This window comes from Crocodylus siamensis, chromosome 1 (assembly GCF_052110815.1).
Source record: "Crocodylus siamensis isolate JL-2025a chromosome 1, ASM5211081v1, whole genome shotgun sequence".
NCBI lineage: Eukaryota > Metazoa > Chordata > Crocodylia > Crocodylidae > Crocodylus > Crocodylus siamensis.
The window spans coordinates 363842418-363865304 of record NC_143395.1 but is presented as its reverse complement, the minus strand read 5'-3'; the positions used below and the strand labels follow the sequence as shown (position 1 = coordinate 363865304).

At 43.8% G+C, this 22887-nt stretch overlaps 2 protein-coding genes across 2 annotated transcripts in view; one reads left to right on the top strand and one right to left on the bottom strand.

The window, feature by feature from the left end:
- The window catches only part of ERICH6B (glutamate rich 6B), a 60364-nt gene extending 56604 nt beyond the window's left edge, over positions 1–3760 (top strand). The window contains exon 15 of the mRNA XM_090031714.1: positions 1735–3760. Within this exon, the coding sequence (XP_089887840.1) occupies positions 1735–1947 (213 nt within the window). The 3' untranslated portion in view covers positions 1948–3760. The remainder of the gene's footprint in view (positions 1–1734) is intronic.
- Positions 3761–4647: 887 nt separating this feature from the next.
- COG3 (component of oligomeric golgi complex 3) overlaps positions 4648–22887 on the bottom strand; it is a 55875-nt gene continuing 37635 nt past the window's right edge. The window contains exons 18-23 of the mRNA XM_090025565.1: positions 21895–21983; positions 21653–21787; positions 18551–18626; positions 16786–16913; positions 10062–10160; positions 4648–6876 (exon numbers count right to left, since the gene is read on the bottom strand). Coding sequence (XP_089881691.1) covers positions 6847–6876; positions 10062–10160; positions 16786–16913; positions 18551–18626; positions 21653–21787; positions 21895–21983 — 557 coding nt within the window. The 3' untranslated portion in view covers positions 4648–6846. The remainder of the gene's footprint in view (positions 6877–10061; positions 10161–16785; positions 16914–18550; positions 18627–21652; positions 21788–21894; positions 21984–22887) is intronic.

Below are 22887 nucleotides of genomic sequence, written 5' to 3'. Positions count from 1 at the left end.
GGCATGGCTGAGAGCTAAGTTGTAAGAGCACTCTCCCAGGAAAAGGGAGCCTCAATTTCTAGAACCCCTTCAGGATGAAAGGATTCAAACCCACAGCTCCCACCTCTCAGAAACACTTCTAAACAACCAGCTATACAGTGTACTAGGTGAGGGCCTCCTCCAGCCCTCCTGTTGAAGCTGAAGGAACAGAAGATCCCAGAGGTGAGGAAAGCCAGCAAGGAGGAACGTGACTGTATCCTACTGGCTACGGTAGGGGTGGGCAATTATTTCAGCTGGAGGGCTGCTTAACGAGTCTGGCAAGATGTCGAGGGCGCAAGGGCAGCCCCACCCCTTGACAGGTGCCCCGCCCCCTGGTCACCATCATGGGACCAGAAGTCCTACCCCTAACCCCATGACCTTTGCCACTAGAAGTCCCTCCCCTCACCCTGAAAGTACTCCATTTGGGAAGTACTCCATTTGAGTTTCCCATCTTGGAACTGGAAAAGAAAACACATTATATACTAGAAATCAAACATCCACAGCCTGTGCTGTGCTGCTCTGCGGCTCCAGTGCACTGCCACCACTGCCCCACGGGGCAGTCCAGAGGCAGTGGTGATGGCAGCAGAGCCACAGTCCAGTGCAGGCTCTGGGCAGCTGTAGCACGGAGCAGGCGGGAGTGGCGAGGGGGAAGAGCCGCTTTTCTCCTGCACTGAGTAACAGTTTCTGCCCAGCTAGTGCTGCTGCCACCGCTGTTTAGCATGAGCAGGTGTGGGGTTGGGAGCAAAAACAAAACAAAAACCCAAATCTACATTTTTCACAGAAAACTGTGGGGGAGGGGGGGTAAATAAGAAAATTTTGATTTTTTTTTTTTTTTAAATCAGAGAAAACCAGGATCTTCCTTCTAATGTGCAAGCCTATGACAGGCTCCTACACTCCAAGACACCTTAGTACTCAGCCTTTTGTGCTATGTGAAGCTTTGGTAGCCGATTCAATTCGAAGGCAATTCAGCCCAATTTGGTGGCCAAAGCTCCAAATCAAATCAGGAGACCCATCAAAAGGTCCAAATAAAATTGGTAGCCTCCTAATTGATTCGGAGAGTTTTGGAGATTCAGAAGACTTGCAGTAAACAGAAACTGAGAAGAGGGAGGGGGATGGGGTGACCTTCCATATATATGGTAAAGGCTGGGGGGGGGGGAGACTGCTCTGATATTGACATCTGTAGCTGACCAGTGACTGTGATCTTTCTCCCAGTTCCCTTCCTTAACACACACAAGTGATACAAGTTCTGCTTTCAACAGTTCGAGGGGCACTTTCACAGAAGCCCCTGCACCTATCTCCTTGATGCTTGGCAGGCTTCGTGTCCTCAGAAGGGGCTATAGTCTGTGGTCAAATCAAATCAGGACAGTGATTCAAATCACCAAATCAAATCGCTGTACCTCCAAATCAGCCAAATCCAAAGTGAATACTTGCTGCTTCACACAGGCCTATTGGCTAGCTCCAGGTAGCTCCCACCCAGCATCCATATTTTAAAAACACCAACCCCACCCCATTGAATAAGACTGGGAGCTCAGATACCTCCCCCTGTTTTTTTGAATCACCTTCCTGGGCCAGATATCTAATTCATAAGCCTTGTGGTGCCTAACCTGGGTACCCTTACAACCTTCTTTGTATCTGACACCAGTATGCTTGGCACATGCTCTTTGGTTTGGAGCATTAATCATTTTTTTACTTTCTCTCTGAACTGGCCTTTTGCAGGTAAAAGAACCAGCCACACTCCACTTTAAACCAGCAGAAGACCAACTGGAGCTCTTCCTTCATTCCAAAAGCATCCAGATCAAGAAGCTCCTGGCCAAGATGCAGAAAGCATTACAAGACTGGCACCGTGCTCAGGTGAAAAACATTCAAGGCCTTGCCTCTCGTCATTTCCTGCCTGCAAACACTGTTGAAACAGAGACACTAAATCAATGATTTGTAGTGGACACAAAGCTTCACAGAGCCTGCTCAGCAGTCAAGACAGCCAGTCAGTTCATTGTAAAAGTAAAACTCATTTTCAAGCTCTTAACAGTTTGCATCTGACTGTATGCCAAGGTACAGTAATTATAGCACCGAAGAGCACAGCCTCTGATTTTGAAACAAATAATCAGTGGATCCTGGTTAGGTCAATGTGCACTAGCCCCCATAAACTGAGAAGGTGGTTCTTAGAAGTGGGAGAAAGGAGAGTAGAGCTGGCCTCAAATTTGGTGGCAGCCTAAGCTAAATCATGCCTGCTGTGAGCCACTTTGCATTTTGCAACCTTGCCCAGCAAATACGCAGAATTCCTGGAAGCTAAAATTCACTTACAGTGAAATGCCCAGAACTGAATGAAGCATATTCTAGGGTGATATGACTGGTAGTGAGTGAAAATAGTCAACTGACCCTCTGCTCTTCTTCATATAATCAAATCTGCTAGCTTTTTTCTATTGCTGTAACAGTTTGTATCTGATACAATCAAGCTTGGACCTCTCATGTTATGGCCTAACAGATTTCTCTTTTCCACTGAATACCTGCCTGGCTTTCATATTTCTCCCACATGCACTGGCCTGCAATTTAACAAGTTCAGTCTCATTTTGTTATTTCATGATGATATTTCTAACCTTTGTAGGTCCCTTTATTGGTTATTACCCTTTCTTTATAGTCCTTCAGCTAGTTTTCCGCATACAGCAGTGCTCACAGGCCAGCCTATTTCAATTAGTTTTTCCCACATAAGATTTCAAGGTGTTATCAAATCACATCCCAACATTCAGATCTTACATGGGCTGCATTACCTGTGTACAGTAGTTTTTAAAGCCAGTTGAGAGGTGATCAAGTTCATGTAGCATGTCTTAATCATTACAAATTCTGATTCTTTATAGCAGGGTTGTCCAACTGGCAGCCCATGGGCTGCATATAGCCCACAAGAGATTAATTTGCAGCCTCAGGGTTGCCACTCCCTCCATTGCTCTCCAACCTCCTCTGGCTTCCACCTCCTGCCCACACCCCAGGCGGGGCAGCACAATGCCGCAGGAACCATCAGTCTGGGATGCTAGCGGTGGGACTGGGAAGTGGGGAAAAGTCAACAGCCAGAGCTGAGGGTAGGGCTGGGGTGCCCATGCAACGTGGTAGAGCTGGGGGAAGGCCAGGAGGGAAGGCACTATTATGGCAGGGTGCATCAAGAGAAGCATTCAGTGTAGGCCACAGAGCATGCAGCCCCCGCTGACTCAGAAGTTGGATAGCCTTACTTCACAGCTTTGTTGTGGATGTTCCTCTAAGAGGCTGTGAGATTATACAACCTTAGAATACAGTTTATCTAATAAAAAGCTGTCTTTCAGAACCTGTGTCCTAAGGTGTCTTATGGTATGGCCTCACTAAGCTGTCATTTGGTGAGTCCAGGATGACCAAAGTACCAACCACAGAGGCAGAAAGCCAAGGAAGATGTGGTCACCCTTGAAGAGAGACATCAGGACTACCATCATCTACACCCAATATCTTTTAGGCCTATAAAGAGGCTCTTATCTCTTCAACAAGTCTGAAGTCTCTGGCTGACTTTCCCCCAGCCCCAAAAACCAGGCTTTTCCCTTCAAGAGATTTCTGCCATCTCTTGTCTGTCACTTCATCAGCACCACAACCTTCCTAAATGTTGCTTCTCCACTCTGAAGTGAACAGAGAGCGGCTTTTATAAGCAGCAGACTCCTCCTGGTCCCAGCAAACTCTGCGAGGATTACTGATTAATTGATACCAGCTGCTTAAATTTTTCCCCCTCCCCAATATGACAGGTCACACTGCCACCTCCTCACATTGGTCCTGGCATTTGATCCTTCTTGGCTCTGACACAAGATGGGCCCCTCTGATTTTTGATAATGTGGTAGCAACAGGAATAGAAACACGGTACACACAGATGTTGGACTGAGGCTTAAACAATGGTTCCGTCCTCAGTAACCTTGGGAAAGTCACTTTACCAGTTAGTTCCTTTGTTTCCTTCTCCTACCATCACTGTTTCATCAATTTCGACTAAAACCTCTGTCTCTGAGTTTATACAATGCCTTGTACAGTGGAACGCTGATGTTCTGTTCAGGCCTCTAGGCCTTGCTGCGATACAGATAAGTCTGTGTCCATAAGTCTTTCCGAGTGTCGCTTAGTCCATGCAAAACCAAAATGAGTGAATACATCACACAGGGATTGGAATCCTGCCCTTTCGGTGCAATCTAGAATGCCCAAGGGAAAGAGCAATTGCTGTGAAGCAGCACTAAGTGGCAGAACAAAACAAGCTAAATTCTATTTGTACTAATAAGGGGAAATAGGGTATCTTATACAAACAGTTTGTTCAAATGCCACCTTCAAAACCAAAAGCTATATGGGAGGTACAAATGACTAAGGAACAAAATCCAAGCCTTTGGAAGGTGAGCAGGAATGGAGACTAGACACACAATACATTGTAATGAAAAAGTATGGGAAGATTAGCCCATGAGTAGCTAGGCAACAAGAAGAGCCATCAAATAAAATAGGGGCTGAATAATAGCTGTGCTTTCTGCTTTCAGCTCCCAAGTTTGCTCTTGAATAAAGACCAACAAGTTAAAATATCTTCTTCTATTATAACCTCAGTTTCTTCTCCCCAAGACAACTGCAGTGAAGAGACCATTTAGTCACACAAAATCATCAGTAAAGAAATACAAATTTACTTTTATTACAACTATAAAGTGATTACTTTAAACACAATTAGCTGCACACTCAGTATTCAGGTATACATCTATCTGTGCCAAATAAAGCCAATTCTCGTACTCCTAACAAAAACAACTTGTCTTTTCTTAATTAAGTCCTATGCATGCCTAAAGGATATTTAGTATTTTTCCATTCATTACAAGTCATCATGTTAAACAAACCTCAAGGTACATAAGAAAACTTAACTCAGGCACCAAAATAGGAAGCAATTTTTTTTATTAAAAAAACATTAAAAACAGCAAGATTCTAGTCAGATAATATAAAGCACTTTAAATTAATCTTTTGAAATTATTTACACTATTTGTATATGTAAATATCTGAAACTGTACATGTTTAAACAAATCTTCATTCAGCTAACAGGCTGTATAAACTGATTGCTCAAGTAACCTTAAACAGCTGTCCCAAAGTTGTGTGGTCATTTTAGAAGTGAAAAGATTCAGAACAGTGACTACTGTAATACATATTTTCCCCTTCACACCCTTTCTGTACAAGCAATCATTACTTTGCAAAGCAATCATGCGGGTTTGTTTCTGTTTTTTTGTAAAATACTATAAAAATACCAACTGTACATATATTACAAAGCACTGGACATTATTTTTACAGCCTATATTCTTGAATAGGTGAAGGGAAAGGGTAAGTTCTCTTCCTTGTTATTTCCTTTAGTTAATTTCAAAGAGTTAGATGAGGTCTTGTAAATACCGTCTCTCTCTCTCTCTTCCTCAGAACGGTCTGCTACAGTGCTACTCGTTGTGGCTTTAAAACCTGCCAGTGTAGTACCCAGTTGGTTCATCTGTAATAGCATAACTCTTGCGTTAAGACATCAGAGATTTATATTAAACACCATGAAAGCTGGAGAACTGGTTTTAGAAATACGTACATCTGCCATTTCAGTCCCGGTGTTGCATTCCACGGATCTACACAGTAAGGTCCCTAGTCACTGAAAGCACTTAAATCCACCTTTAGTGTTTCCTCCAGGTTACGGAAATGTGTTTAAGCACTTAACTTTTTGAAGTGGGACATGCTTTGGTTATGCAACATACATGCACTGCACACTGACCACAGTGAGACATTACACATAGGCATAGTTTGCTGCCCAGCGGGTACTTTTCTTCTGATCTATTTACTAAGGTGATCTGATGAAGTTTCCTCATCCAATGGTGCTTTCTTCTTTCTAAAGCTTACTGATCTATAACAGTGCCACCCAAGTTCCACACAGTCACAGCTCTGCTACCAGCAGCCCTTTGAATTGCCTACAGCATCCAAGTAGTCCCCTTCATCCATGTAGCCGCATTACTCAATCAGAAAAGAAAAAAATAAAAATAAAAACCCTTTCCTAAAACCATAAGTACCTGAGAATCTCAATGCTAAACCCTGACTTTACAATAAAGCCTTCAGAACACAGGTAGTTCCCTCACGCACATCAGAAATCTTATTGCATTGTAAATCCCATGTGTCCGTTTTGTAACCTGGGAAGAACTCTTGGAAAGTTCTTCACATAAAGCAAGCCAGAGTCAGAGTCCAGGGGTCAGGAATCACTGATTTTAACACAGGGCATTCAAAATACAGTGCATCAAATATTACAGGAAAATCAGAAATTTCAGGGAAACGTAATACAAAATTTTCACAAACTGAGTTATACCTAACAGGATTCTCAGGAGATTTAAAAAAAACAAAAAACAAAACTGAAGTGTGCCATTTAAAACCCAGTTCCAGCAACATCCAACATTCACGTCTTCATTCAAATGTGCCAACGTTTCTTAAGTCTGGTTTCCTGGCAATGTTTTCAGAGCGTCTTAGGCGAATACTCTTTATCCACTGCACACATATCATATCCATGAAAGGAAAGCAAGGAAGGATTTAAACTCAGAATCCCCAACTGGCAGATGGAGGCAGTAACTGAGCTTGTACAAGAATCTTGACCAGATTTTTCACCTTTAGAAAAGGTAAATGTGGTATACTTAAAAGTTACCTATAGCGCACAATTCTTCCACAACTCTGTGTTAAGCAGCATAGAGACCTTTCATACAGGTTGGACAGCACACAGGGATCCTTTATTTATTTCAGGCAAGTGTCTTCACAGCCCTTTCACTGATGTAACAACAGAAACTTACTCCCGACAGCTCAACCTTGGGACTATTTAGACATTGACAGAAGTAGATTCACCTTAAAAAAATAATACAAAAGCAGAACCATGTATTAGCTAATCCAGTTTAGAGTTCAGACCAGTTTTGTTTGTTTCAGCATCTAAACAAATCTTCAGAGATTTAGGTGAACAAAGAGAACTACAAGGATATTGGTAAAAAAGTGCAAGCATCCAGTTCTACTTGCTTGCTAACTCTTAGTATACAGTTACTGACATGACAGACTAGCTTTTTATCTGCTGTAATCAGCTGTGCCAAAGCTTCTAGTAAGTCTGAGTACCTGCACTTAATATTTTAAAAAGTAACTGAATATGTGAAGTAAGTCATTTAAAAGACAAAGTAAGCAAACTCAAAATGTCCCAGAGGCAAGATCTGGAATCATTTGCAAACCCAAATCTGCAAAGCTTCAGAACAGTGACCCAAAAGATTGGTCCAGTATTTCCTGTCCTTCAAAGTGCAGCAGTCCAATTACATTAGTGGTGTAAGATGGGGGCTGGCATCCTTTATAAACTGCAGGTTGGAACAACCAACCCAGCTCCAGTTCAGCATGGGTCAGGTAGCTTTGCTGGTGCATCAGCAGTGAGGTGGGTTTCCCTGTGCCAGGGCCAGGCATCTGGGAGCCGTGCCCATGCTACCACTGCTTCTCCTAGCCCCCTGCTTTCCTGCTGAAGTATAAGCACAGATTCCAGCCAGAGGGGAGCTGTGCCCACAATACTGTCGTGTCTCTCTGTTCCCCAGCTGCAGCACAGGCGCAGCTTCCAGCTGGTAGGGAGCTGAGCTGGGGCCAGGCAGCAGAAAGCTGCGTCTCTGCTGCTGCTGCTTTTCCCCATCTCCTCCCCCTTTTGCCCCCACAGCCTCCCAGGTGCAGCGTGGGCACAGCTCGAAGCCCCAGCTCAACCTGTGCCCACACTGCAGCCAGGGAGCAAAAAGTGGCACCACCGTGGATGCAGCTCTCCTCTCTCTGGAAGCTGTGCTCATGCCCCAGCATGACACCTGTTGCCAATCCTTGGTATAGATACACAACATGATTATTTTAGAGTATTTTATTCTGGATATTAGTAGTAAGAAGTGGCTACAGGAACACTTTTCAACCTCACTGCTTGCAGCTGACAGTATTAGAGCACTTGGCCACTAGGTGACCCAGAAACCGGTTTGCATTGAGCACTGAGCCACTCCGGGATAAATCCAACTAGGGGAATGGACATACAACTGGTATACACCTGTCACTTTGAGGGGCAGTTTTACCAGTATGGAATGACTTGCACAATGTAAGGCTGTGCCTTGTGTGTCCAATCTACATATACCACAGAGCATAATCCATTTACTAGGGCTGTGCAAAATTTCGCAAAGTGTTTTGTTTCAACACTGTTTTGAATGGTTTCAAGTTCGAAATAGCGAAATTGAAACAAAACAAAAGGCTTTGAAAAAGTCTTGGAATGAAATGAGGGCACTTAAAATGTTTTGAAAGTTTCAAAATATTTTGAGTTTTGAAACTGGGCTTGCTTCCAGGGACACAGAAACTACGGAAAGGGAGGAGGAAGGACTGCTCTGATATTGATATGTGTAGCTGGTCAGTGACTGTCATCCTTCCCTGAGGTCCCTTCCAATCCCAGCGCTCTGGGGGAGGGACAGAAAAAACAGCTGTGCTTTAACACACACGCATGCACATAGTCACGCGTCACAAGTTTTGCTTGCCAGCAGCTTGAGGTGCAGTTTCCCAGAAACCCCTGCACCTATCTCCTTGAAACTTGGCAGGCTTTGTGACCTTAGCAGGGGCTACCATGTCTGCAGGTTTCATCCGAATCAGGCAAGAAATGACAAAGTTCTAGGCAGTTTTGTGCTTCCCCATTATAACCAATAAGTGAAACATCGAAACAGTGTTGAAACAGCAAAGCAGTTTCGACAAAACGAAATGGCACAGCTCTTTCGAAACTAAACAAGACTTGAAACAAAACACTGTCCCAGTGAAACAGAAGCCAAGCCGTAACGAAACAGTGCTGTTTCACACAGCCCTACCATTTACTCTGTGGTAAACCTGTCACCTGTCCATGCCCCGAGATAAATCTACTTTAACCCACTGATTCATTTCCTGATCAACACAAATTTCTCCCCCTTCTACGATTTCTTTCAAAAACCTTGTGGAGAAATTATTTCAACCACAAATGTGACTAAAAGTTTAACTGAGACTCAACTATAACCGCACCAGAGTGGATTTCATTTATAGCCAAGACCCCAGAGTAAAAATCATTTTTTTAAAAAGCTACTAAATCTCTTAAGAGTGGTATGTGCCAGGTTGCCCTGATAAAGAAAATTCCTAGTGTTCCTAAGCTAAAGTCCCTCTTTATGCTGAGGTTTTTAAGTTTCCATAAATATTCAAACATTTTCCAGTTTTTTAGTTCAACCAGGTCCTCACAATGCTTTTCCAAATTACTTGCAGGATGAAGAGGAAAACAGTGTCAAAGGCAGGACTCTCTCACACTTGGGGCTAAAGATTTTTTTTATGTACTTGGCACACCTGATATCTCTTCACAGATATATGGTGCTCAAGGTGGCTGTAGGTCTCCACATGGGTCTCTGTTGTGACCTTAAGCAATAATAACCCACAGCAACATATCAACATGTCTGATCACTAACACCAGTTATAAAACTAAGAGTATGGGCATACATACATACATACATACGTGTGGGCCAAAAAGTTGAGCTTTACTGCATGTCAGACACTTCAAGACAATTGCCCACATGCACATTCTTAACCCAAGGTAAAAGGAAGCTAACCCATGGCAGCTCAGATCTCAGCCTTGCCACATGTTAGCTGCCATCCACCATGAGCCAAATCATCTGGCCAGCAAAGCCCAAGTATCACTAGCAGTTTGGTGACAGACCAATTCAACAACACTGCAGCAGCAGCCAGGTTGCATACATGCTGCTGGTAATTTGGTGCTGTAGAAGTGGTGGCTTGCTTCTGATGGAGCAGCATTATTTTAGACTGCTGCTCCAAAACGGTTGTCAATCCCTGCCCTATATTATTTCTAAAGCTAAATAATTACATTTTTTCTCAGAGTTCAACTTAATTCCTGATCAAAACATGAGAATAAAGAGGACTTAGAAAAACAACATTACCCATTAAGGTAACGTTGGACAATTAAACAAAACAGAGGAAGTTGCATGAAAAAGAAAAACTACAAAATAAGGAGTTTCAATGCATACCTGTTCCATTGAAGGACAAGCTATGATCTGAAGATCTTCACTGCTAAATTCTTCCTTTAACAAAGTATGAAGCTTCTGGAATGCTTGCTGAATGTTATTCTTATAAAGAAAAGAAAAAAATATTTAATATTGGAGTACCACAAGGCTTATTGCAAACAAACATCTTGTATGGGGAACTGCTACTGAAGTGAATGGGGCAAGGGAGTCACTTGGAAGAACTTCACACCTATGTTCTAAGAACTGGTTCTCTGCTGAATAGTAACTATAAAAATAGCATTGAGAGGTTCCTATGTTGGTTCTTATACAACTCCAGATGAAATGTGCTAAGTGAAAGATGTTCTCTCTCAATACCTAGTCCTACAAATTGAACCTGGCACCTAAGAACTAAATTGGGTTCTCTCTTGACCATCTGCAAGCACAAACTGTAGCCCCTCCACTAACTCAGTACAGCCCTCAGTGCCTTTGAACAGATGCAACTTTCTGGACCTTAAGGAAGGTCTGTGCTATGCAAAAAAAGGAGGAAAACTTTATTTACTTGAATATAAAGATAAGGTCCTCCCCCACATCAGCATGGGAGGAGGACTCCTCGTCTTGCATTGAGCAGCCACCTGCGAGCAGCCAAGTGGGTGGAAGGAGGCCAGGAGCTGGAGCCCGGCACACTACGGCAGGAGCCACCTGACTGCAGCTCCACCCCCACACTCCCACCCGCCTAGCTGGGCATGTGCTAACTGGCATGTGCGCCCACAACCACTGCTGCTTCCCTGCGCTACCTGCTACTCAGAGGAGTGCAGGAAGAGGAGGAGCTGTTGGAAGTGGGGGAAGGTGAGCAGTACCCAAGCAGCTCCACCAAAAAGATGCGTTCGCTGACCAGGGCCAATGGTGGGCATGGGCTACCCTAAGCTGGGCTCAGTCCCACACAGAGCCCTGCAGGCTGGATACAATCAATTGGCAGGTGCCCAGCCACAGACCAGATCCAATCAGTTGCTGGGCCACATATAGCCCATTGGCCATATTTTGCCCACCCCAGAGTTATATGGTATATTATGTGCCTTTTGGTTTTAAACTAATATCAGGCATAGTTTGTGCTATATACAAGTAGGTAAAAAAAAAAAGTGCAGCTTAACAGTGTGTTTATGGAGGTACACAAGTACAATCACGTAGGTTCCTGGCTGTATTACAGGACCTTCATCTTATCCAGGAAGTGTACAGTCCCACTAGGGGTAACGCCTTGCTGTACCTGGTCCTGGCCACATGGGATGATCTGGTGAGGGGACTGCAGGTCCTTGACCACCTGGGCAACAGCGATCATCATTTACTGGATTTCACTATACAACAGGGTGTCAAGGGCTCGGGAAGATCTTGGAGAGAATCATCAAGGAGCACATCTGTGGTGGGCCAGCAGGGGACATCATGCTCAAGGGCAATCAGCATGGGTTCATCAAAGGCAGGTCCTGCCTGACCAACCTGATTGCCTTTTATGACCAAGTAACTAAATACTTGGCTGATGGTGTCACCATGGACGTAGTGTTCCTAGACTTTAGGAAGGCCTTTGACACCGTCTCTCACCCCATCCTCATCAATAAATTAAGCGACTGTGGCATTATTGCCTACACAGTTGGATGGGTAAAAAACTGGCTGATAGGGCACACCCAGAGAGTAGTGGTGGACAGGTCGTACTCAGCCTGGCGAGATGTGAGCAGTGAGGTGCCCCAGGGCTCGGTCCTTGGGGCCGCACTGTTTAACATCTTCATCAGCGACTTGGACGATGGGATGGAAAGCACGCTGTCCAAGTTTGCTGATGACCCTAAGATGTGGGGTCAGGTGGACACACTTGAAGGGAGAGAGAGGCTGCAACTAGATTTAAACAGACTACAAAAGTGGGCAGATGAGACCAGGATGGGGTTCAACGTAGATAAATGCAGGGTGCTGCACCTTGGGAGGGGGAATACACAGCATATATACAGGCTGCGGAGTTCCCCACTTGAAAGCACAGAGACAGAATGGGATCCTGGAGTCATTATTGACTCCAAGATGAACATGAGCCGCCAATGCCAGACTGCAGCCAGCAAGGCCAGCTATACCTTGTCAAGTATCCAAAGGTGCATCTCAAGCTGGTCCAGAGAGATGATACTCCCCCTCTATGTGACGTTGGTCAGGCCGCAATTGGAGTACTGAGTTCAGTAGTGGGCGCCACATTTCCCAAGGGATGTGGTCAGCCTGGAGAGGGTTCAGAGGAGGGCCACCCGCTTGGTGAGAGGGCAGCAGGACAGGCCCTATGAGGAGACTGAGAGACCTGAACCTGTTCAGCCTCAGCAAGAGGAGGCTGAGGGGGGGACCTGGTGGATGCCTACAAACTCATCAAGGGAGATCATCAGCAAATAGGAAGAGCCCTATTCTCCCCAGCACCACCTGGGGTGACAAGGAACAATGGTAATAAGCTGATGGAGAATAGGTTTAGGTTAGAATCATAGAAGTAGGGTCGGAAGGTAGCTACATCTTCAAGTCCGACCCCCTGCCTTGGCAGGAGAAAAACTGGGCTCAGATGACTCCAGCCAGGTAGACATCAAGCCTCTCCTTAAAGACCCGCAAGGTAGGAGCCAGCACCACTTCCTTTGGAAGTTGGTTCCATATCCTAGCCACCCTAACTGTGAAGTAGGTCTTACAGATGTCTAATCTCAACCTACTCTCCACTAATTTGTGGCCGTTATTCCTTGTTATGCCAGGGGGCGCTAGGGGAAACAAGGTCTCTCCCAAACCCTTCTGGTCCCCCCTAGTGAGTTTATAGACTGTCACCAGGTCCCCCCTCAGCCTTCTCTTGTGAAGGCTGAATAGGTTCAGGTCCCGCAGTCTCTCATTGTAGGGTCTGCCCTGTTGTCCCCGGATCATGTGGGTGGCCCTCCTCTGGACCGTCTCAATGTTGTCCACATCCCTCCTGAAGTGGGGCGCACAGAACTGGACGCAGTATTCCAGCTGTGCCCTGACCAGTGTCACTAGAGGGGGAGGATCACCTCCTTGGCCCTACTTGAGATGCACAGCAAGGTCCGGTTAGCCCTGCCAACCGTGACCTCGCATTGTCAGCCCATGTTCATCTTGGAGTCAATAAGATCCCTTTCTGCCTCCATGCTCTCAAGAAGGGAGTTTCCCATCTTTTAAGTGTGCTGCTGGTTACTACTGCCCAAGTGTAGCACCCTGCACTTGTCAGTATTGAAACGCATCCTGCTTTTGTAGCCCACCCCTGTAACCTATCCAGGTCTTGCTGCAGTCTTTCCCTCCCTACTAGCGTTCTCACCTCACCCGAAATGTTGGTATCATCAGCAAATTTAAACAGGTTGCTTTTCACCCCACTGTCCAAATCGCTGATAAAGAGATTGAACAGCGCGGACCCAAGGACCGAGCCCTGGGGGACTCTGCTGCCCACTTCTCCACAGGTCGAATATGACCCGTCCACCACCACCCTGTGAGTAAGACCCTTGAGCCAATCTGCAATCCATCTGACCGTGTAGGCATCAATGCCACAGTCACCTAGTTTTTTAATGAGGATGGGGTGGGAGAGGGTGTCAAAGGCCTAGCTGAAGTCCAGAAAGACTACATCCACAGCAACACCTGCATCCAAGGCTTTCGTGACCTGATCATAAAAGGCAATCAGGTTGGTCTGACATGACCTGCCCCTAATGAAACCGTGCTGGTTGCCCTTGAGCATCATCCCTGATGCTGGCCCATCACAGATGTGCTCCATGACGATCTTCTCAAAGAGTTTCCCTAGGATTGAGGTAAGACTGACGGGCCTATAGTTGCCTGGGTCCTTCCTCCTCCCTTTTTTAAAGATGGGGACCACATTGGCTATCTTCCAATCATCTGGCACCTGACCCGAGAACCACGAGCACTTGTAAAGCCGTGCTAAGGGCCCAGCAATAACCCCTGCTAGCTCCCTCAACACCATGGGGTGGAGAGCATCTGGACCCGCTGATTTGAACACGTCCAGCCCCTCCAGAAGCTCTCTAACCCGGTCCTCCCCAGTCTGAGGTCTGGAGGTGTTCCCCTCAAGTCCGTCTTGCATCACGGTGGGGAAGTCCCAGTCCCTGCCCAAGAAAACGGAGGTAAAGAATTGGTTAAAGAGGTCTGCTTTCTCCTCTGGCGCAACCAACAGATTGCCCAGAGAATCTTGCAGGGGCCCCGTATTTCCTGGTGCTTTCTTCATCCTCCCTATATATTTGAAAAAGGACTTTTTATTATCTTTGAATAGACATAAGAAGGCATTATTTTACAGTTAGGGTGGCCAATATCTGGAACCAACTTCCCAGGGAAGTGGTCCTCGCCCCTATCTTGGACAAATTCAAGAGGAGGTTGGATGATCACCTGTCTGGGGTCTTGTGAACCCAGCATTCATTCCTGCCTGTGTCAGGGGGTCAGGCTAGATGATCTGTTCAGGTCCCTTCTGACCCTAGCTACTATGAAACTATGAAAATGGTAAAAAGGTAAAATGCATCAATTCTGGATGAACTAAGTCTATGGTTACCCATAGTAATTTGCCTATATGCAAATTACTACAGGCAAGCTTATTTCAAAGTCAGTGTTTTCAAATTTGCCCCTCACTTCCAGTGCTAAGGGAGAACAGCGTCTGACTGTAGCGGGGATGGGAAAGTGGTTCAGAGGGAAGAAGCTGGAGGGGGCAGAGAATAAGGGGCCACCTTACCCCTGTGGTAAGAATAAAGGGCCACCTTACCCCCCCAAGATTTATTTTCTCTACTGTAGCAGCAGAAGGGAGACAAATTCAAGGCAAACCTCCAATAATTAGATTCTATACCTAAAAAATTATAACAAATTTATCAGGACTGTTTACACATGCAATTGCTGTATTAATCATTGTTTGCATTAATTTTTTTAACATGTTAATTGCGCACGTGGTTTTGGAGCCCATGCCCAGGCTCTGCTCCGCTGCTGTCAGCACTGCCTCTGGGCCACCCCTAGGGCAGTGGTGGTAGTGCAGAGGACCACAGGGCAGCCCAGACACAGTCTCAAGGCAGCTGCAGCGGGGGGGGGGGGGGGCAGCGCACACACAGACAGGCACACAGTCATAGCCAACAGGTAGCCAAGAATGCCACCCAGTGGCATGTGGAGCAACACCAAGCAGGCAAGTAAGTAAAGGGAAAGCGGCATGGGGGAGGAAAGGGGCACAAGAAGGGCAGATCGAGGTCCCCACAGTGGGGGAGGGAGTGAGGCAGAGGCAGGGGCTGTGGTACATCGGGCCCCGAGGCCAGGGCAGGTTGTGGGATGGAGCCATGGGTGGCTCCCACCACTGCACACACATTGGGGGAAGCATAAGGGGCATGGGGATCTGTGCACAGGGTGGAGGCAGGTTGCGGCAGTTAGCTGGGGCTCTGCACCACACTTCCTTTGCCCCAGAGCCACGTGCAGGCTGTGCTGTGTCCCCTGCCTGCCTGGTGGCAGGAGACGGCATGGTGTTGTGCAGCTCCTGGGGCAGTGGTAGTGGGGCACAGAGCCTAGTACACAGTTGCATCCCACCTCTGCCCCACACACAAATCTGGGGGGCATGTACCCTCCATGTTTTCTTCAGGGGCATGCACATCCATAGTAGTAGCCCGCCTTTACCCCCCCCCAAATGAGCTACCCACAGCTCCATCCCCAAACCCAGCCCGACCCCTGGGTCCCATTCACCTCAGCCCCTACCCATGCCTCTGCTCCACTCCCTCCCACACTGTGGGAGCCCCAACTGCCCCCCCAGCCCTTTCCTCCACCCCACACACTTATCTGCTGGGCAGTGTGTGTGTCTGTCTACCTGTCTGTGTGTCTGCCCCTCACTACCAAGCCACAGCCTCCCCAGCCCTGCTGCTGCCCCTCTCTCCTGATCCAAAGTACCCCATGTCCTGCCAAGATATGTAGGAACCCCCACTTCCCAGGCTCCAACCCTCCCCCACACATAGCCCTTCACACCTTCACAAATTCCACTCCCCCCACAAACCCCTAACCATACAAAGTATCTGCATAATTTTGCATAACTTGGAGTTTTGCTGCACATAATTTTGGGTTTTTAGCTGTGTGATTAAAATCATGATTAATTGAAACTAATTTTTTTTAATCGCGCAACTAATCGCGATCAAATATTTTAATTATTTGACAGCCCTAAATTGAATAAATATTTCATATTTAGAATTTCATTATTGACGTGTTATCTTATATTCAAATAAAGACAGAGTAAATGTGGCACTTTCTCCTGTTTAGCATAGTAAACAATCTGCAGACTGAATGGATAAAAAGAATAAGCAGTATATCCGTCTTCTCCTTTCACTGTCTGAAAAACACAGTGTTCACCTCTATGGAGCTAGGTGCCACTTTTATACAGCTACTTTTCAAAGCAGAGCCACGCTACAATTTGTCATACTGCATTGGCTTTACATATATGCATTAAATCTTTCCCATGATTACTGCCCAAGTTACTAACATAGAATACAGAAATGTGTGGTGGACCAGCTTAGCACAAATTCAGAAAACTCTTGTGAAAGTTGAAGAGAAAGATAATGAAATTCAGAAACTTAAGCATCTGTATCAATTAACTTCTACAGAAACAGCTATATCAATTTACTGCTACAGATGCCAGAAATAAGTTAACAAGCTTAGAAAATACACTCTTACAGCCTTTAATCTATTGCATTAAAGCTGTGAAATCTATGGAAAGCATGCTGATGTGTATTCTAATAATACTCACCCTAACCGGCTTAAACAAAATGAATTCAGTGTCTTTATTGGACAAGTATAATGACATGCTTCGTAACGTTGACGGCAGCTTTGTTTTTATGATCTTGTAAGTGGAAGACACTAAATCAGTGACCTTTGCTGGAAGTAAAGTAAATTATTATTAGGCAAAAATTTGGTTCTCTGGATTGAAATATATGCCCAAATCATTCTCTCTACTTCATGCAGACCAGGACCCCATGCCCTTCCCTCAGCACTCCACACTGTCTAGGCATCACTTTCCATTGGCAAAAAACCTAAGTAGGACTTGTTTTAGATGGATCCTTATCTAACTGGAAAGCTGAGCCTAAGAAAAATATTGCAGCATATTGCAATTTTCCTTTCCTCAAGCTGTTGATAAAGACTGACAGACTGCATTAGACATAACTTGTGTATCTGAGATGGCTATGTAGCCTACTACACAAGAATGCTGTGCTGGATGGAGCATGGTTACTATATTGCTAGATAATTTTAACACTGTTTGCAACAGAATCATGATGAAAGTATTGGAGGAAATATTACAGAATTTTGAAAACTTGAACAGGTAAGGTTCATATGCTTTAATTATTTATTCACTCTAGCTTTTAAATATTGCTCTTTGTTTACTCCTGCCTCCCAAATCACCGACACTGTGGTATATATCAGGGCATAACAAAACAGCCAAGATTGTATTTGGTGGGTCCAGTAAAAGATGCTGCTTTGAGATTAGGGAATACTCCACTGAAGTATGAACTTCACTTTCTTCCATAGCACACACTCTCCAGCCTTGAAAAACAAGTTCTCACACCTTGCTACAACCCAGGCTTACTTGCACTGCCCATCATACCACCTTCTACTTCATAGTTCAATGAAGAGAAACAAGTTCACTTAGGAACAAACTATCCCTACATCTCCACTTAGGTACAGAATTCTCACAGAACAAATATTATAAAATATTCCCAAATGAGCCAGAGATTAACCAAAAGCTCAAGTTAGCCCTTGAAACTGCCCAACCTGCTCTGGAGCAGAAATTAATTATGAATGAACTTAATGGTTTTGCATTTTAAGATCTTGATGCAACAAAGGTTCAAATCTCTGAAACTGAATACAGACATGCCAATGTCACTCAGACATGCAACTTTCTAGGGCCTTCTGTAACACTGTGAGGCCTGAACTACTCATGCACAATGAAGCATTTTATGACATGTTCTCTTCCAATGAGAGAATATGGAATTGGCTTACTATTTTGGGTAGTCACAAGAGTTAAAAATGTAAAATGCTTACAAAACATGAACAGTAACTCTCAAAGACTAACTCAATTCCTTCATACAGAAAACTAAACCTGAATTTTAAAAAAAGAATTATTCAGGACACTTTTTAGTCAATGGTTGTGTGTCATAAATACATTTCAGCAGTCACAGCTTTAAGTGCTGAATTAATTTATCTACTACACAAATTGAACTCATATTATGAAGCTTTTCAAGTACCAAAAGCCCTGATCTACAAGCTACAGAAAAGGATGACATCTAAGCTTATCTACTGAAAATAGCACAATGGCTAAAATTTATATTGCTTTTATGATATCAGAAATAATAAGTAGGAAGGGCCTTGGTTTTTCTGTTTTGTATAAAAGAAAGATCATCTTAAAATACATTCTATAAAATACGTGGAAAATGAACTTGCATTGCCTTTTTTTACTCCATTTATTACCCTGCAAATGTCTCAAAACTAATGTGAAAAACATAAAACAAAGTGAATACCTGGTTGCGCCCAAGGCTGCTGTGAAAGGTTGTACTTGGGACCTCCTCGGCTGGCCATTGCTTTTAATGCAGCTACCTAAAACAATTATATTGGGAGAATGAGAAGGGTTTTTCTCCCCAGTCGGTATCTAAAAAAAAAACCCCATCGTTCTTTAATTGGGTTCCCCTTCCCTGTATGCTCCAAGTTAGAATACAAAAAGTACGAAACTGAATTTTAGCAATTCAATTAAAGGCTTATGCCCCAATTTTGGTTATAAAATTTACAGGAGGCTAATTTAACTTCAGTAATACATGCGTCTGCTATACACAAAAAAAGAAGAGTGCAAAAAACTGTAAATACATAAAGGTAGCACTAAGCCCATAAAAGACAAACATCCATCTAATCTTGGTTGAAAAAATGCAAATGCAGGAGTCAAAAGTATAGCTTTTAAGTAAAACTATGTTGTCAAAATGTCATATATTGTGTGGAAGTAAAATTCTTAAAATTAAAATCAGAAATGAGACCAGATTTATAGAAGTACTTAGACTCTTAAAGAAACCTAAGGAAATTTACAAAAGTGACTAAGCAACCTGCTTGTTTAACTCCTGTAACTTTCAATGAGAGTTTTATTTGTAACTCATTTAGACACATTAGCAAATCCCATTAGACACTTATCTTCATTTTTAGGCATCTTAATATCTTACCTGGCTCAGGGATCAAAATATTGTGGACTTACTCATTCTAAATGAGTATTTCCTAGTTACTCCAAATTCCCAGAAGCCAGGAAATGGAGTATTTTTAGTATCCTTACAACACTGCAACCACCATTCCTGAGAGGTCATGATCTACATTATAAACCTGTTTACACTCAGAAGACTTGTAACATTTAGCAGAGATAATGCTTTTCCTTTTCTGAGTACCTCACAAACATCAACTAATTAGCCCTGCTGCTTGATCTTTCCATACTGAACTAGAATATGAAAACACTTCTGGATGAGATGCTCAGTATTACTGCATTACCTCAGATGTAGTCTGAACAGACTGAAAGATTTTGTGCCACTGTTCTTCAACCAATGGACAGATTTACTATTACACATGTAGCTTATGAAAAGCAATGTTTTAAAAAAAAAAAACCTCTGTGGACATGAGGCCTATCCTTCAACACTGTACATCAGCAAAAAAGATATGCTGTTTAATACAGACTACTTCTACTTGCCAAGACTAAACACACTATCATTCTTTCATAAAAAAGGGCAATGTGCTATGTTTTTAATGGGAGAGCATAACTTACATTGCTGCTCTAAGTAAAGGCATTATGTTTTATTCCCAGATATCTCTGCTGTTCTAATTTTGGTTCTTGTTCATAATCTGATTTTTGTCGCTGTAACTCTGTTCTTATTTAACGTTTCCAGTATGATCTTCATGAAAAAATTTTACACAGGAAAACACTTTATGTTGATAGGGGGTTGCAAAGTAAGTTATTCAAACATTATAACATCAAGTGAAAAAAATAGCATGCAGCCATTTTATTCGGTATGATACACTCTTTAATATGTACAGGAGCAGAGAATAAATGATGAACAGGTCAACTTAATTCTGGCATTTCCTAGCTCTTTAGTATAGGGGTGTCCTTGGAGAGACCCAGCATAGGTGGTGGTGTAGGCATTAATGCAGCCTCTGCCTGTGCCCCTACCAGACAGTGGTGGAGCTCACCCCTGTTGATCCCACCCACTGATTTCTGGTCCCTCTAGGAGCTCCACGGGCTAGTTAAAACAGTTCCATGGACTGCATCTTTGACACCCCTGCCTTGACAGCTGCCTTTGCAATCTGACCATTATTTTACTGCAGTTGTGCATCTAATTTTTTATGTTTCTGAAAGAAAAAGCAAACTGAATAAAAAGGAACTCTATCTTATGGCAACTTATTGCTTCCCATGTGGGTCAGCAGCAGAGTTGGACCCTTCAGGTCCACTTGAACTCTGCTATGTGTGTTAATGGAGTATGTGACAGCAAAACCAAGATGTCAGCAGGTAAGCATCATGACAGAGCAGAAGACAACAAATTTGCCAGCTTGCTTTACACATTCTTGGTGACAAGATAAGTAGCAAGACTCAAGAATTCCAGGTCCCTGTGCTTCAGGGGCACTGACACCAGCCCTAGCCCAGCAAGCAAAGTCTGACTCTGTCCCATACGAGTCCCAGTCTTGTCTATTTCTCCCTGTCCCTCCCATGCTAAGAGAAGCCACTGAAAGGTTCTGCTCAGCCAGCGTGACTGGGGAAACACAGCCAGGGCAGACAGAACTGGTGCCAAATGTTAATGCCTGGTTTTAAGATATCTAGTAGACACCCGAGACTTGCAGCTTTTCAATAACTGAACAAGATCTGAGCGGTATTTCACAAAACAGCAAGAGGTCCATCTCGAAGCCTTGGTCTATACCCTTGATAAATGTCATAGCTAGGGCGACCATAAGAAAAACCAGGACATCCAGGACCCTGCCCTCTACCCCCAAGTCACTGGCACTGCTGCTGACAGCGGGAGAGGCCAAAGGGGAGGGATAAGGGCAAAGACCAGCAAAGAGATGGAGTTGCATGGTGCACCATGCTGCTCCAACTCCTCCCAGACTGTGCCCCATGTCCCTGTGATTCTGGACACTCAATTTAATTTCACTGACTGGCTGGAACTAGCCTTCAAAATCCAGGCAAACCAGGCTGTTTGGTTACCTAGCCATAGCCCTAATTCAAGGCAGCAAAGCACTAGTTTCTCAGCAAAAACAATGGAAGGATACTTTTTAAATGGGACAAAAACTTATTTTTCTTTTAACTCATTCTGTGACCTAGCTGAACAATTTTTGCTGGAATTTATAAAAAGCCAGTCTGAGGCAGGTAACTGGCAGGGTATATTTGAGCCTGAAAGGTAAAATTTCGGCAAAGTTACAAGCCACTGAAGACTGTTTTAAATGGCAATTGCAGGTAACTTTCATTAAAGCACATAAAGAAAATGCAGGTAACTTTAGTATCAGTTCCACCTGCAATAAAATTAGCATTAAACAAATATCAATACTACTTAATCTAGCTGGTTAGGAAAAATATCCCTGTTAACAATGAATCTGGAGCATCTTTGTACCTTTGACATGAACTCCTCCAGCTGCTCTATAAACTGCTTAGTTTGCTGTTGAATAAACTGCTCACAAGCTGATTTCAGATGACGGTCCACATCTTTCTTAGAGTCAATATAATGCTCTCTGATTTCTGGAGTGCCCTTGAAGAGAAGACAACAATTCACTTCTCTTTATTTGCCCAGAAATCACCATGCATTAAAAAAAATGATAAGATGCATCCTACATGGAATTAAAGACTCTACATTACCTCCAGTAAGAACTGTATCAAGGCATTGTTGCTGTTTAGCCTAAAAAATCTTGGAACCGTCATAGGGTTCAGGATTTTAAATGCTGCATCTGTGAAGCAGAAAGTCACTCATGCTGTAAATGTGAGGGATTCAGCTACAGTAATTTAAACAGAAATATTTTATTATTTGATTACAAGTGAATAGCACAATCATTTCTACCATTTTTCATTAAAACCCATTGTACTGGCACTACATAAAACAAAGAAAGGTGCAGTCCTTTCCCCCAAACAGTTTACAGTCTACTATTTATTAATACCAACAGCACATGGTGCAGCACAAGAAAATTCCTGATCTAATGAAGGTACAGGCTAAATGAATACAGTACATAAGTGGTTCACAAATGTTTTGGATCAATGTACCACTGTCAACTCTCCAAATTTCTCCTGGATCACTATGCTCCCTTATTAACAAGCTTTTAACTGAAAATACTGCACAGGAAACGGCAAGTATCTACTATGATCCACAAACTTACCAGAGCCTAGCAGACCAGTTCTGGAACCAATTATGTCAACCAAAGCACACTGGAACATACAGGGACCCATTCTCAGAGCCAATTCTGAAAACCTTTTGCTTTGTGTGAGGTGTCTTCCTGCAGTCAAGTAGGATTATTCACACAAGTGGGGAGTCAGTCTCTCCAGTGAAAGCTTACAGAATTCACCCTATACAGCTTCCATACACCAGCAATGAATTCATTCGGTAATTCAAAACTGGCAGACTCACGGTATTTTTCGTCCCTTTTTAATTAGAAAAAGGGGACAAAATGTCTATGTTGATATGGCTTCATGTTTATGAGCTTTGTAGAAGCAAAAGAAAAGCAATAATACCTAAACAGTAAAACACAGCGTGGAACTGAAACACTTTCTAAAGCAGACGAGACAAAGACATTAAGGAGATGTCATCAATGTAGCCAATTTTTTTTTTTTTAAATGAACTAAAAGTAAGTTCAGGTACCA